General features: G+C 42.4%; 1 protein-coding gene across 1 annotated transcript in view; it reads left to right on the top strand.

Annotated features, from left to right (window-relative positions):
* ARHGEF38 (Rho guanine nucleotide exchange factor 38) overlaps positions 1-15,855 on the top strand; it is a 179,542-nt gene extending 163,687 nt beyond the window's left edge. Inside the window, exons 13-14 of the mRNA XM_077278239.1 lie at positions 11,531-11,793; positions 11,984-15,855. Of these exons, the coding sequence (XP_077134354.1) occupies positions 11,531-11,793; positions 11,984-12,169 (449 nt within the window). The 3' untranslated portion in view covers positions 12,170-15,855. The remainder of the gene's footprint in view (positions 1-11,530; positions 11,794-11,983) is intronic.
* Positions 15,856-17,480: the final 1,625 nt, after the last annotated feature.

Raw genomic sequence — 17,480 nt, forward strand, 5'->3', positions numbered from 1 at the left:
GTTAGGAAGTAGAAGACTTTATCCAGTGCGGTCCGTGACTGTGCCGGTGGATAGAGGCATAACAGTGATCTCAATACAGGCGGCTCTAATAATGAAAAAGAGAAAGTTACGTCTGGCACAAATACATATATATATATAAATCGTCATGATGAATAACCCCCTATGGCAAGGATGCATACATTGCGGGATAACAGATATAACTGGTATGAGATCATTAAAAAAGCTAGATATACATTGGATATCCACATATGGGGACCTAGATCGCTTATAATGGAATGGAGTAACTGAGCATGTCACCACAAAATTGAATGAGCCATAGGGGCTACATCAGAGGAGTCAGTATGACTGTTGTGTAAATGTACTTATCAGAGAAAAGAAATTATTATATAAAAGCAAAGACTATCTGAGTATATACTCACAGAAATGACGCCAGGTCATAGTCCCTATTGAGGCCCAATGGGTGAAGGGTCTCCAACGTGTGGATCCAGAATGCCTCCCTACGTTTTAGACGGGCCACCCTATCTCCACCCCGTCTCATGGGGGGGATGTGTTCGATTGCCTGGAACCGTAACTGTGAGACATTGTGGCCTTGGGTGTTGAAGTATGACGGAATGGGTAGAAGAAGGTGTTTACAGCGGACTGTGGACTTGTGCTTGGAAACTCGATCGCGTATTGATTGCGTGGTTTCCCCCACGTATAAGAGTCCACATGGGCATTTGATCAGATATATGACACAAAAGTCTGGAGAATCCACCAGGGAGGCCGATAGTAGCCTCCACTGACTCCATACTCTCCCCATTGGCGGTATATCTTGAAAAAATCCTAACTCCACTGATACGGAGATCCAAATCCTTCATCTTGGACACAGGATCCTTCCTGAATACTTTGAAGGAAGTGGGACCCATCCCTCCACACTCTATAGGTTACCATGGATGTTAAAGATCTATATACTTCCATCCCACACATTGAGGGGATTAATTCCGTTCACAAACTACTTACTCAGTCTGGCTTTCCATCTGACCAAATTAATCTGTGTGTTGAACTGTTGACCATTATTCTTACCCGCAATTATTTTATGTTCCAGGATGATTTCTACCTTCAGATCCGGGGCACCGCGATGGGCTCCAACGTAGCGCCCCCTTATGCTAATTGTTACATGGCCGACTTTGAGGAGAGTCAGATATACTCACACCCCGTTTTCTGTGGTAACGTACTCCTTTGGAGACGTTACATAGACGACGTCTTCTGCATATGGGGGGGCTCGTTGGACGCCCTCGCGTCCTTTTTTGACTGGCTAAACACAGCCTGGCCGGGGATCTCCTTTACCATGTCACATGATCCCACTCGGATCAACTTCCTGGACACTATGGTCATCCTTCAATCAGACGGCTCCATTTCCACTGACCTCTATACAAAAAGCACTGACCGTAACTGTCTGTTACACTTTACGAGCTTCCATCCCCCTGCCACTATGAGATCGGTACCGAAGTCCCAATTCCATCGGGTATCTAAAATTGTGTCTGACACAGATCTACGACCACTCCGTCTACAAGAGATGGTCACCAAATTCACCCAACGTGGCTACCCATCATCCGTTCTTCGACAAGCCGCCTCACCTTCGCCCTCTCGATCCAATAAAGCCTCCAATCGAGTCCCATTTATACATTCATACCATCCGTTTGCTTACATTCTACACAGGTCCATACGCCAAAATTGGCATTTATTGGCAAAGGCACATCCTCACGTTCCTGAATTTCAAAACCCATTCCTTCCGTGCTTCAAGCGTCCACCCAATCTGAAAGATTCCTTGGTAAGGGCGGACCTAGGATCTATTAAATCATCCCCACGTCAACGGTTTTTACAAAACCCCCGTACAGGGACTTTCCCATGCCTCAATTGCGCACAGTGCCATAATGTCCTTAAAGGCTCCTCCTTCTACCATCCTCGTTCGGGCAAAACATTTCACATTCCAGATTACTTCACCTGCGCTTCAGCTTGGGTCATATATCTGATCAAATGCCCATGTGGACTCTTATACGTGGGGGAAACCACGCAATCAATACGCGATCGAGTTTCCAAGCACAAGTCCACAGTCCGCTGTAAACACCTTCTTCTACCCATTCCGTCACACTTCAACACCCAAGGCCACAATGTCTCACAGTTACGGTTCCAGGTAATCGAACACATCCCCCCCATGAGACGGGGTGGAGATAGGGTGGCCCGTCTAAAACGTAGGGAGGCATTCTGGATCCACACGTTGGAGACCCTTCACCCATTGGGCCTCAATAGGGACTATGACCTGGCGTCATTTCTGTGAGTATATACTCAGATAGTCTTTGCTTTTATATAATAATTTCTTTTCTCTGATAAGTACATTTACACAACAGTCATACTGACTCCTCTGATGTAGCCCCTATGGCTCATTCAATTTTGTGGTGACATGCTCAGTTACTCCATTCCATTGTAAGCGATCTAGGTCCCCATATGTGGATATCCAATGTATATCTAGCTTTTTTAATGATCTCATACCAGTTGTATCTGTTATCCCGCAATGTATGCATCCTTGCCATAGGGGGTTATTCATCATGACGATTTATATATATATATATGTATTTGTGCCAGACGTAACTTTCTCTTTTTCATTATTAGAGCCGCCTGTATTGAGATCACTGTTATGCCTCTATCCACCGGCACAGTCACGGACCGCACTGGATAAAGTCTTCTACTTCCTAACATCCATACGGCTGAACACGGCGCAGAAAGATCACATTCACCACTGCTACCTTCCTCACTCACTGGATCCTTATTAGGCACCGCCCATTCGTGCTGTACTGTGACTATTCACTAACGCCGTTTGTTAGCAGGTGGAACCAATCTGTAAGCTACTATGTTCCGGAGGACCGCGACACACAGACGCGTCACTTCCGCCGGCTTTTTTCACATGTGCACACTGTTTATACAGTTGCACGCCGGCAGCACAGCATCACTATGGTCCGGTGATGTCACTTCCGGCCCTGCGGACTCTCACTGACCATAGGCCAAAACGGCCGATTTGGCCCCTCCCCTGGCACATTTAATGGCGGCTTACATGTCCCCTGAACAGACTAGCGGTGGATTCCGCGTCTGTCCGTGGCGCTTCAAGATATATCCTCCACAGGTAACCACCCTGCTGCACGGCTCATCTTCACCCCTATAACCACTTGGTATGTAATCTTACCGCATTCCTCCCTTCTATCCTCAGTCTCCTAACCGGCCCAGCGCTCTTTTAAGGTATGCCCACACCAGCACACTCCCTGGTTACTGCACTGCAGGCAGGTTCCTTACTTTCCCTTTCATAAATTATAGGCGACACGGTTATAGGTGCCCTGAGACACTACGGTCTCTTTTTTCAAGCTTCAGTATAGTACGGTACGTGCCTTACACCCCCTATCACTTTCATGTTGTCAGTGATGTGCCATTTTATTCTGCATGGTTCTCTCCAGCATACATTCCGTCTGTACTTTTTGACCTGTTATTATACAGATGCCATTGATTTTCTCTGCTTATGCTATGTATATACTTTGTTTATGTAATTTTGTTTATTTTGGTTGTTTTCACATGTAGTTACTGATGAAGGTCCATATACGGACCGAAACGTTTGTTGGGTACTACAAATAAATTCTTCACTTTAAGCATCAAGTTGAGTGCTAGGTTTTTTTCGTTAACCTATAAATATAAGTCCCCGCAGCTGTTTGGCGTTCAACATTTAAATTTGTCGCATGCACTGTGTATCACACTCTGGAGGAGGTCACTTTTGGCAATCACATTGGTGGCGCAGGTCCAGGGGAAGTTCCCGTTGTGTCAGGGACCTGCGTTGTCTCTCTTGAGCGTTGCCTCTGTGATGGTGTGCACACACGCCGAGCACCATCTTGAATGTGGGCAAAAATTCCACATATCCCAAACTTACATCTTACAATGGGGAATTTTTACATGTAGGACGTAAATGCCATAATTATATATGGCATATATTATTAGAAACCACTCCCAAGCATCCCATATTTAGATACTATGGGTCATTATCACATATTAGCACATTAGTAAAATATCTGAATCTAAAACCTAAATCAAATTGTGTAGAAATAATTTATGTTATCAGAAAGAAAGTGCAAAGTGCATAGATTACACTCATAGAAAGACTATATGAATGACTATTTTGTGGATCACAACATTCCATATAAAAATTGAAATAAAGAAAAATTAGAATAATTAAACAAAACAATATACATACGTGCATAACGTCCATAAATGTAAAATACATAATATGACATATGCAAGGTCCATATTACTAGCAAAAATATATGATAATTAAGTGATAATACACACATAATTAGTGAAGAATTAATAACTATTGGTACAAATAGAAAAACTGACCAGCACATCCCGACTAGTGCGAATAGGTACCAGCTAACATAACAATTCTAAGAAAATACAAAGCTGCACTCTGCAATTTTCCAAAATTCCATATGTACATAATTATGTATATCTATATATATAATTGTCTAAGGGTTTTTCTGTCTGTCTGTCTGTCCTGGAAATCCCGCGTCTCTGATTGGTCGAGGCCGCCATAATTCCACATGTGTTAATTCATAGTTTTGATGATGTCTTCAGTGTGAATGTACAATTTTCATAGTCATGAAAATACAGAAAAATCTTTAAATGAGAAGGTGTGTCCAAACTTTTGGTCTGTACTGTATATATATATATATATATATATATATATATATACAGTGGGGCAAAAAAGTGTTTAGTCAGTCAGCAATAGTGCAAGTTCCACCACTTAAAAAGATGAGAGGCGTCTGTAATTTACATCATAGGTAGACCTCAACTATGGGAGACAAACTGAGAAAAAAAAATCCAGAAAATCACATTGTCTGTTTTTTTATCATTTTATTTGCATATTATGGTGGAAAATAAGTATTTGGTCAGAAACAAACAATCAAGATTTCTGGCTCTCACAGACCTGTAACTTCTTCTTTAAGAGTCTCCTCTTTCCTCCACTCATTACCTGTAGTAATGGCACCTGTTTAAACTTGTTATCAGTATAAAAAGACACCTGTGCACACCCTCAAACAGTCTGACTCCAAACTCCACTATGGTGAAGACCAAAGAGCTGTCAAAGGACACCAGAAACAAAATTGTAGCCCTGCACCAGGCTGGGAAGACTGAATCTGCAATAGCCAACCAGCTTGGAGTGAAGAAATCAACAGTGGGAGCAATAATTAGAAAATGGAAGACATTCAAGACCACTGATAATCTCCCTCGATCTGGGGCTCCACGCAAAATCCCACCCCGTGGGGTCAGAATGATCACAAGAACGGTGAGCAAAAATCCCAGAACCACGCGGGGGGACCTAGTGAATGAACTGCAGAGAGCTGGGACCAATGTAACAAGGCCTACCATAAGTAACACACTACGCCACCATGGACTCAAATCCTGCAGTGCCAGACGTGTCCCACTGCTTAAGCCAGTACATGTCCGGGCCCGTCTGAAGTTTGCTAGAGAGCATTTGGATGATCCAGAGGAGTTTTGTGAGAATGTCCTATGGTCTGATGAAACCAAACTGGAACTGTTTGGTAGAAACACAACTTGTCGTGTTTGGAGGAAAAAGAATACTGAGTTGCATCCATCAAACACCATACCTACTGTAAAGCATGGTGGTGGAAACATCATGCTTTGGGGCTGTTTCTCTGCAAAGGGGCCAGGACGACTGATCCGGGTACATGAAAGAATGAATGGGGCCATGTATCGTGAGATTTTGAGTGCAAACCTCCTTCCATCAGCAAGGGCATTGAAGATGAAACGTGGCTGGGTCTTTCAACATGACAATGATCCAAAGCACACCGCCAGGGCAACGAAGGAGTGGCTTCGTAAGAAGCATTTCAAGGTCCTGGGGTGGCCTAGCCAGGCTCCAGATCTCAACCCTATAGAAAACCTTTGGAGGGAGTTAAAAGTCCGTGTTGCCAAGCGAAAAGCCAAAAACATCACTGCTCTAGAGGAGATCTGCATGGAGGAATGGGCCAACATACCAACAACAGTGTGTGGCAACCTTGTGAAGACTTACAGAAAACGTTTGACCTCTGTCATTGCCAACAAAGGATATATTACAAAGTATTGAGATGAAATTTTGTTTCTGACCAAATACTTATTTTCCACCATAATATGCAAATAAAATGATAAAAAAACAGACAATGTGATTTTCTGGATTTTTTTTTCTCAGTTTGTCTCCCATAGTTGAGGTCTACCTATGATGTTAATTACAGACGCCTCTCATCTTTTTAAGTGGTGGAACTTGCACTATTGCTGACTGACTAAATACTTTTTTGCCCCACTGTATATATATATATATATATACACACCCATCTTCTTGTACTTTCAATTTAATATCCAAAAATAGAATCTCCTGATGGTGGTGTATATATATGTGAGCCTGACATTTGATTAATTGCAATTCAGTGCTGACATAAACTCCTGTAGGTCATTGACAAAGCACTGCCAAATTAACAAAATGCTTAACATTTTTGCACAGTACTGTAGCTCCTCAGCTGACAGTGGCAGAAAGTAGCAGTTGCGTAGTGATGAGTGAGTGCTCTGATACGGTGTTATCCTAGCATGCTCGTGTGCTAATAGAGTATCTTCGGCGTGCTCGAATACTATGTGCAAGTCATCACGGTTGCATGTTTTGTGGCTGTTCTACAGCCACAACACATGCATGGACTGCCTGTTTGTTAGGCAATCCATGCATGTGTTGTGGCTCGAATATAGTATTCGGTAACGCCGAAGATGCTCTATTAGCACACAAGCGTGCTAACACCTTATCTGAGCACATTCTGAGAACATTCACTCATCACTACTCATCACTAATTGTGCCTTGTTGACAGAGATGTCATAATACTACTTAAACTTTCCACTAGGGTCAATACCACATCACTGCCAGATTTAAGAAATTAAACCAGAATAAGTAATAAAAAGCACATTATTGAACTGTTAAATATTCACCACTCCAAGGGCAATCACTGGGCACAGTGGTGATGCCATTGAAAACGACTCAGGACCCCTAAGGCTAGTGATTGTCTGAAGAGGTCATGTTTTATATTATTAGAAGTGTGGCAAGCTTTTCTAATTTTGAAATACCCCCTTTATACTTGAGTAAGATCCGTCCAGGGTCTATTCATCATCTGCATTTTTTTAATTCATTTTTCTTGTTTTATCTTGCTGTCACGAGTATGTCATGTTCTCCTGGTTGATCTGGAGTTAGGCGATCTTTACATACTGTGTATGTAATCACAGGTCTTCCATTAGCCTGTGTGATTTGTTCCTCATATTAAATGGACTTTGTTTCCTTTGGCGCTGAAGAGGTTAATGACTCTTTGTATTCTGGTTACAGACATGCAGCTCCATCTCACAGCTGATCCTGACCTGCTAATTTCATTTCTCTATAAAATCTGGCTAGACCTTCTCATCCCCACCTGTGAAAGTTTACTTCCTGGCTAGATAGAGTTGGTGTGCTGAAGTTGGAGTTTGTAGTTGCTGTTGGAGATTGTTGTATGCTGTTTTGGGATGTATTCTTTCTCAATTATCCTATTCCCATTTGGTTTGTACCTTCCTATCCTTCCCTTTATTCCTCTCTACCCTTAGTGAGCATTTTTGTATGTAAGTTGCTTTTTGTTATCCCTGTTTGTCTTACGTGTTAATACCCTAACATATCTGTCCCAGGCCTTCTTAGGACATTAACAGGTGCATAGTAATGTCGGAGACTTGGGCATCTCTTCCCTTAAGAGTACCCCCGGGACAGGGATAGTTAGGGTGCCAGTTCCAGGGACAGTTTGAAGACCCCCTTCCTTTCTGAATACCGTAACAGCGTGACAACAAATTCTTCAAAGTGGTGCAATGTGGTTCATGAATTTTGTGCAAAATCAAAAATGCTCTTTATGCTTGCCTTTAACTTATTTTGAGATGTTTTAGTGTGAAATGTTCTGCTAAAGTGTTGCAAAAGTTGCTAAAAAAAATCCCTGTAAATCACTTCAGGGGGTGCTGGAGTATATTTCATCAAAAATGTTTTGACTTTTTAAAAATTCGCAATTGATAAATCAGCTGAAAACATCAGGTAACTCCAAACCTCGACAAGCAATATAAAAGACAGGCAAACAGATATAGAATAGACTTTAAAAAAGCACAAAATAAAAGAAAAGAGTAAGGCACAAATGAAAAACAGGTGAAAAGCACCAAAATTAGACAATAAAGATGCAAACGCAATAATGTATTAGGCCCTTGCTGTATTTATTGTTAGGCGTGAAAAAGGTACGAGTCCACGAATAGTTTTTCAACTTGATTGGTGCTATCTCACACATTCTTTCCAGTTTTAAAGCAGGTTTTATAAAAAAAAACATGACTTTTACAATGGCCCAAAACACATTAATGGCTTATAATTTCAAATAAAACCGCTATTCACTGTCAATACCACCCAGCATTGCCTAAAACCTGAAGGGGATAATGGTAAAGTAGAAACCAGTGCACCTATTAGAGGCTTCATTTGACCCACGACACAAACAGTGCTCCTTGTAAGCACTAATAGCAGAAAAAAATATGAATAGTCCAACTAATACGGATAAAAAGGTCACTATTCTATTTCAGCAGCATCTGAACAACAGTCAGCATGAATCACAGCTTGATTGCAGCCAGGTACGTTTCATTCTGAAATATTGCTGCATTTTAGCCAAAATATATTTTGAGACTATAGGAGAGAGCTGATTTGTCTAGTGTGGCCCCAGCTAGCTTTTGGTTAATCAACTGCAGCGGTGCGGGGAGAAACCGGATGGGGATTATAGGGAGAGAGTTGACTAGTCCTGCCGGGCCCCACCGGCTTCTCCCGGGCACCATAAATCAGAGCCAGACAGCTTGATTGCAGTCAGGTATGTTTAATTATGAAACATGCAGCATTTTTTAAAAATCATAGTTTGAAAAGCCTTCCGGAGACTATAGGGAAAGACCCGACTAGTCGATGACACCCCTGCTTGCTACTTGTCAATCAACTTGAGCGGTGCGGGTAAGACAGCATTAATCTAATGACAGGTTTCCTTTAACCAACAAGGTTCAAACATATACTTGTCCATATTCATGGAACCAGTGATTTTTTTTTCCTGCAACACATTTTATATGGATCATATTTTTTGATGTTTAAAATACTGTGGAAATAAAATAGTGACTTTTTTTATTATCTGTATTGGCTTAACTATTTCCATTTGTTAATGGTAAAGGTAATTTGAGGCAGTGAAACTCCTCAGGCTGCAGTGATGTCCTGCCAATAGTAAGTCTCAGACTTAGATGCCAGTGCGTCTTGTTGCTGAGTGGCTGAATATTTGACCTGACTGTTAGTAGGACAGTACATTTGAATGTTAGAGATTTAGTACTAGTGCTCATGCTATATTACCCTGAACAGTGTTCTAATACATGAATTATGGAGTATGGAGGGTTGGTTGTCTTGCATTTTAGCTTTCATCCAGTAATCAAATATTGGACAACCCCTAGTAAAATAATAACACTTATACTCCACTCTGATGATGGCGCCATTCCTGCGGTGTCGGCACTGTGTCTCCTGGGGCTTGCGTAACATTATTATGTCACATAATCCCTGCAGCCAATCAGCGCTGGTTTCAGTCTCCCCACCTTTGGACGTACCACATACAGTGGGGCAAAAAAGTATTTAGTCAGTCAGCAATAGTGCAAGTTCCACCACTTAAAAAGATGAGAGGCGTCTGTAATTTACATCATAGGTAGACCTCAACTATGGGAGACAAACTGAGAAAAAAAAATCCAGAAAATCACATTGTCTGTTTTTTTATCATTTTATTTGCATATTATGGTGGAAAATAAGTATTTGGTCAGAAACAAAATTTCATCTCAATACTTTGTAATACATCCTTTGTTGGCAATGACAGAGGTCAAACGTTTTCTGTAATTCTTCACAAGGTTGCCACACACTGTTGTTGGTATGTTGGCCCATTCCTCCATGCAGATCTCCTCTAGAGCAGTGATGTTTTTGGCTTTTCGCTTGACAACACGGACTTTCAACTCCCTTCAAAGGTTTTCTATAGGGTTGAGATCTGGAGACTGGCTAGGCCACTCCAGGACCTTGAAATGCTTCTTACGAAGCCACTCCTTCGTTGCCCTGGCGGTGTGCTTTGGATCATTGTCATGTTGAAAGACCCAGCCAGGTTTCATCTTCAATGCCCTTGCTGATGGAAGGAGGTTTGCACTCAAAATCTCACGATACATGGCCCCATTCATTCTTTCATGTACCCGGATCAGTCGTCCTGGCCCCTTTGCAGAGAAACAGCCCCAAAGCATGATGTTTCCACCACCATGCTTTACAGTAGGTATGGTGTTTGATGGATGCAACTCAGTATTCTTTTTCCTCCAAACACGACAAGTTGTGTTTCTACCAAACAGTTCCAGTTTGGTTTCATCAGACCATAGGACATTCTCCCAAAACTCCTCTGGATCATCCAAATGCTCTCTAGCAAACTTCAGACGGGCCCGGACATGTACTGGCTTAAGCAGTGGGACACGTCTGGCACTGCAGGATCTGAGTCCATGGTGGCGTAGTGTGTTACTTATGGTAGGCCTTGTTACATTGGTCCCAGCTCTCTGCAGTTCATTCACTAGGTCCCCCCGCGTGGTTCTGGGATTTTTGCTCACCGTTCTTGTGATCATTCTGACCCCACGGGGTGGGATTTTGCGTGGAGCCCCAGATCGAGGGAGATTATCAGTGGTCTTGAATGTCTTCCATTTTCTAATTATTGCTCCCACTGTTGATTTCTTCACTCCAAGCTGGTTGGCTATTGCAGATTCAGTCTTCCCAGCCTGGTGCAGGGCTACAATTTTGTTTCTGGTGTCCTTTGACAGCTCTTTGGTCTTCACCATGGTGGAGTTTGGAGTCAGACTGTTTGAGGGTGTGCACAGGTGTCTTTTTATACTGATAACAAGTTTAAACAGGTGCCATTACTACAGGTAATGAGTGGAGGAAAGAGGAGACTCTTAAAGAAGAAGTTACAGGTCTGTGAGAGCCAGAAATCTTGATTGTTTGTTTCTGACCAAATACTTATTTTCCACCATAATATGCAAATAAAATGATAAAAAAACCAGACAATGTGATTTTCTGGATTTTTTTTTCTCAGTTTGTCTCCCATAGTTGAGGTCTACCTATGATGTAAATTACAGACGCCTCTCATCTTTTTAAGTGGTGGAACTTGCACTATTGCTAAATACTTTTTTGCCCCACTGTACATCTGGATGAAGTAAGAGAGAGCAGCAGTGTTATTTTATTGGAGCAAACATACAGAGTGAGAAAGTGAAGTAGTTGAAGTAGTAGACAACCCCTTTTATTCAAGACCATCTGCTAAACAATTCTCACAGTATAAGCCTGCAGCTGTTGTATACTCCAACAGGTTGCATCCATCATTCTTACACTTATCCCCTTACTTTCCCTTTACAGTACTACAAGGCTATGTCTATTCATCCTTCCTCAAACCCTACAACCCAGGAAGGCAACAGAAAGATTCATCAGACAGTGCTTTTTGTGAAGAAGATTTTGATGACCTAAGCCTGTTTGTCTCGTCCCGGCCTTCTCGTGACAGAAACAGTCGTGCGTCACAGGGAAGTGCTGGAGACAGCAGTCCATCCTCCAATGGAGATGACGAAAAGCATGAAATTAATGAAACTGATACAGACAGTTGTCAAAACAGTGAGGATTGCCATGTAAGTATCCCTATTTCTGTTTCTTTACAAATATGGCAGTGGCATGTTATACTTAGTTGTTTTAAAAGAATATGCCTATTAGAATAATAGAGTATATCATTATTAGTGATCAGCAGTCCTACTCTTACACAACTTCATAACATTTATATCTAGCAGTCTATGTAACGGGCTCTTTTTGTGTATATTTCAGATTTTCTATGCTGTTTATGCTTTTGAAGCCCGGAGTCAACAGGAGCTCACCCTTGAGGAGCATCAGAGGGTCAGAATCATTAGGTTTTGTGACCTGAGTGGAAACAAAGAGTGGTGGCTCGGAGAGGCACATGGCCAAAAAGGTTATGTGCCAGCCAATTATCTTGGGAAGATGACATACGCCTAGAATCATGTTCTTCTCTGTTTTAGGACAGTGATGGTTAGAATCCCTCTTTAGACGTGTCCTATATTTATCTGATGTGAAGGATCCATTTATTGGGGTTGTAGACAAAACAATGTGACATAAGACGGTAACTGAAGTCGAGGAATAAACCCGCCGATAGGTTTACTGATTGTAAGCTCTATAGAGCAGAGATATTTTAAGTGTAAAGTACTTCTATGTTTTATTTGTGTATGATGTCCATCATTTCACTGTACGTATGAAGCATGATCAATGCACTGAACGTAACACAATCCAAAGATCAGTGAGCCCTACTAAATCAGAGTACACTCAAAACTACTCTCTGTACGTCCAGGTAAAAAAAGGTTCTGTTCATGTTCTTTACATTTAGAATTCCCTTGATAATATACCGTAGCTTTCTGTAAGTGAAGACGTAAAGGGATTACTCACGTCTTTGGATTTAATGACATATCTGTACATTATAAAGGACACTGCATTCACCGTGCATCGTGTAATGTCTCCTGTGATGGCACCATTGGAGAACTGATCAAGGACTGCTGGGTTCCTAGCTCAATTTTTAATTGACCTTGTTCTCCTAGTAAGTGGTTCTATAATGTCAGTCAAGTTTTGGAAAGCTTGACATTGAGTCAATATATACACGACCTTATCCAGTGCTCTATATAAGAATTACCCCCAATTACTCCAGTAGTATTGTTGAATAAGGCAATGTGATCTAGCTAAAATTGAAAACTGTTCGGTATTCCCGATGTGTTGCGGTGGTGAAGGTTTTGTGTACAAATCCTAATTCCTTACTGGGGGGTGAGAATCTAATTTGATAATTTGTGACGCTGCTTATATGAAATCAGAAATAACTAGAGGACCCGGACTAGTGATTATAAGAGGCAATCATTTCAGTGGAATCCCCATTTAATATGTTGATTTTCTACAAATAACATTTCACATTCTCAAATGATGTACTGCTGTTGTTAAAGTAAATTTGTCAGCAGATGTTTGCTATGGAATCTGATAGCAGGATAATGTAGAGGCAGAGAGCCTGATTCCAGGGACGTGTCATTTACTGGACTGCTTGGTGCAGCTAAGTCTTCTGATCTGTGTATAACCCTGCCCCCACCCCTGATTGGCAGCTTCTGATGTGGTGGGCGGGATTACAGATTAGCTTGACTGCTCTGCACATGAGATGTAGTCCTGTAGTGTTAATCTTCTGCTGATAAAACATTGATTGTAATGAAACTACAACACACCCTAAAAAAGGGACAACTCCCTGTAATCAAGTTCTCAGTGGCTATATTATGCTGCTCTCAAAGGAAATTTGTCAGTAGGTTTTTGCTATTTAATCTAAGTATATACATCAAAGGGGTTGTCTAGCACTTTATACTGATGGCCTAGGAATATCGACAAAGTTTGTCTTCGTGAGACAGTGCCTTTAAGACAATTTGCATCTCTGATGCTACCATTCCCTGGAGCAGGGAACAATCCCGAGAATGAACTAAGAGAAGGAGCTGTGATCAGGTTTCATAGTGTTATTAACACTATCAAGGTCTCAAGAAGACCATTACATCAGAAGAGCAGTTACATTCTGGAATCACATGCAGTGTTTGTGCTTCTTTTAGGATCCAGTCCCAAGTTTAGTTCAAAACACATCCAGAAAAACTGCATGTGTGATGCCAGCCCAAGGGTGCCCGACACAAAACCCAACACAGGAAGGAAGCATTGCACAGGGTGAACGTAGAAGCCCGTGTTTGATGTGTTATACATACTGTCGTGCTCTGTGTTAAGAATCAGGGAACAGTGTTATATACAGATGTGATATTGTAAGCAAAATAGTATTTCCAACCTTAGTCATGTAAGGAGATTATGGGAGGACTTTCCAGGAATGATGCCCTACTGATCCTCAAGGAGGTATGAAGAGGACGGTTTTATACAGGAAGAGTAGACTACTATAGTTTCCCAATTAGCGTGCAGATGTATATTCCCAGAAATGGCTGCTGACCTGGACACGGGTCCTTTTGTCCTGTACTCCTTCTGGGTAATGCATTGTGTGTGGGGAGATTTGTGTCCACAGATAACATTGCAGTTGAGGTTACCCATGAAAGCATACGTTGGAAGTATCCAATGCATGTCAAAGGGCACTCTTCTGGCATACAGTAGGTCAGTGAGGGCTCTGGGAATACGTTTGTCATATGAAATGCTGTCCACCCCTGTTTAATACAAAAATTAAGTAAAAATAAAAAATAAATGTATACTCAGAACCCGATCGCTTGCTGCTCTGCGATTCCTCTTCTGGCTGTGATGGGCATATGATCGACGGTCTTTATCCGTTCTGCTGACTTTAAAAGCCATATAAGTGCTGCAGCCATAGCACTAGCAGCAGCGTTGATCAGGACTTTAAATTAAACTTAGTGAACCCTGGATAAGAGTCTATAGACTTCCATAAACATTAAATTAATGTAAATAGAGCCCGCCAATATTAGCAGGTTTGGCGGACTCTCTGATGTGCAAAGTGGCCCCGGACAGATTTATAATCGGGGAGTTACTGTAAATGCTTGGCATGTCCAATTTTAGACTGCCGAGCATTTTGTTCTGCCAAAGATTAACATGTCTGGTGGCCCTCTCATTGGGCCTATAGGAGTGCTCGGCCAACCAGCGCTCCTTTTTTTGGGACAGTGGCCCAGATGGCCGTCAGTGACAGCCATCTCCTGTGTACGGCGGGCTTTAGAATATGCAGCATCTAATCCTTTAAGATGAATTGCACCTAGATGGCAGCTATAACAGTGCCATGGGCGAGAGGGGCATTAGAGGGTAGTTATGTACTCTTTGATGATAGGATTCCATGGAAATTCTTTACCTCCTGTTAGCTTCCTATTTATGAGAGACTTGACCCGTTATAATTTGTCCGTTGGTCATTCTGACTATTTCTAGTTCAGACGTGTGGTCTATGATTAACAGCGCAGTCTGAGGAGCCACCGGTCACCATTTATCACTGTTGCCATGGTTTCTCAGAGGCAAAGGCCAAACAACCTATTGAGCTCCACATTAATTACTTGTAAAGCTGTGCTGTGTCGCTGATTTCTGCCCGCGTGGTTATGAAATAACTCTTCGGGCAAAGTCATGAAGCTGAAGCGGCTTTGTTACAAGACTCTTGGCCTTCTAATAGGCCTCCTAATACGCTAGTGAATTGCTGTCATAGCGATTAATAATTGATATGCGATGTTTTCCTGTTATTCATGTGTGAGACCAGAGCAGAAGCCTGTACATCGAGGTATAACTCTGTAACTGCCAGAATGAAGCACGCTGTGAAGGTCCATGGTACATATGTGCAGTGTGCAGACATGCAGCCAGAAATACTCAGCAATTACGTATAGGCCTGTACATTAGGCTGGGGTTACATGGCAAATTTAGCCTCAAAAGTAGACTGCGAGGTCAGACACTGCGAGGTCTGAGATTGTTAGGTGCTAATTGTTGTAAAATGGTTGTAATAAGGCTACATTCACACATTCAGTATTTGGTCAGTATTTTACATCAGTATCTGTAAGCCAAAACCAGGAGTAGGTGATAAAAACAGAAGTGGTGATGTGTTTCTACTATACTTTTCCTCTGATTATTAGACTCCTGGTTTTGACTTGCAAATACTGAGGTAAAATACTGACCAAATACTGAGCATGCGACCGTAGCCTAAGGGTACCGTCTCACTATACGATTTACCAACGATCACGACTTGCGATACGACCTGGCCGTGATCGTTGGTAAGTCGTTGTGTGGTCGCTGGGGAGCTGTCACACAAACCGCTCTCCAGCGACCAACGATGCCGAGGTTCGCTGGTAACCAGGGTAAACATCGGGTTACTAAGCGCAGGGCCGCGCTTAGTAACCCGATGTTTACCGTGGTTACCAGCGTAAAAGTAAAAAAAAACAAACAGTACATACTGACCTTCTGATGTCCGTCAGGTCCCTTGCCGTCTGCTTCCTGCTCTGACTGAGTGCAGCCGTACAGTGAGAGCAGAGCGCAGCAGTGACGTCACCGCTGTGATCTGCTCTCACTTTCCGGCCGGCAGACAGACAGAGCGGGAAGCAGACGGCAAGGGACCTGACGGACATCAGATGGTGAGTATGTACGGTTTGTTTTTTTTTACTTTTACGCTGGTAACCAGGGTAAACATCGGGTTACTAAGCGCGGCCCTGCGCTTAGTAACCCGATGTTTACCCTGGTTACCAGCGAACGCATCGCTGGATCGCTGTCACACACAACGATCCAGCGATGACAGCGGGAGATCCAGCGACGAAAGAAAGTTTCAAACGATGTGCTACGACGTACGATTCTCAGCAGGGTGTCTGATCGCAGTAGCGTGTCAGACACTGCGAGATCGTAACGATATCGCTAGAACGTCACGGATCGTGCCGTTGTAGCGATAAAAATGCCACTGTGTGACGGTACCCATAGTCTCGCTCTCTCGGAGAAGTCCATGTTTGGATTTCAGGCATTCGGTACGAACTCCAAACTTTAAAGGTCATGTTTGCTCATCGCTAATCAGCAGCACAGAGCAAACCTTCAACATGGAACCAGAGACATGTCCAAAGTCGTCGTGTAGCCCAAGCCTGAATGTGAGGCGCCAACTTTGATAACATTGGCTCTAACAGCAAATGCAACACCTAACGTCTTTTTTGCAATTTATTTTACTTATTTTTTAGTCTTGCGGTAAAACTGCAGCATGGAAGACATTTTCTGTTCCTACCTGAAACTTGGAGGCAGACTGCTTTTGAATTCTCTTTTATGTGCTTTTTTGGTAATTCTAGTATTTATTTTATACTGTAGTTTTTAGAAATTGAAGGATGCAGCCTACAATACAAAAATAAAACAAAATGCCTTTAGTGCCTTAATTGTTTCTGTTACATGCTGGTGTCATGATGTGTCGTCCATAAGGGCAAGACGTTAGAGGACTGTGAAAGCCACTAAGATAGCCTAGAAGTCAGGTGGAATGCGGCAATACATCATTATTAGTGATGAGCGAATATACTCGTTACTCGAGATTTCTCGAGCATGCTCAGAGGTCCTCCGAGTATTTTTTAGTGCTCGGAGATTTAGTTTTTCTTGCCGCAGCTGAATGATTTACATCTGTTAGCCAGCATAAGTACATGTGGGGGTTGCCTGGTTGCTAGGGAATCCCCACATGTACTTATGCTGGCTAACAGATGTAAATCATTCAGCTGAGGTGAGGAAAACTAAATCTCCGAGCACTAAAAAATACTCGGAGAACACCCGAGCATGTTCGGGAAATCTCGAGTAATGAGTATATTCGCTC

Source organism: Ranitomeya variabilis, chromosome 1, assembly GCF_051348905.1.
Source record: "Ranitomeya variabilis isolate aRanVar5 chromosome 1, aRanVar5.hap1, whole genome shotgun sequence".
In the NCBI taxonomy this organism is placed as follows: Eukaryota; Metazoa; Chordata; class Amphibia; order Anura; family Dendrobatidae; genus Ranitomeya; species Ranitomeya variabilis.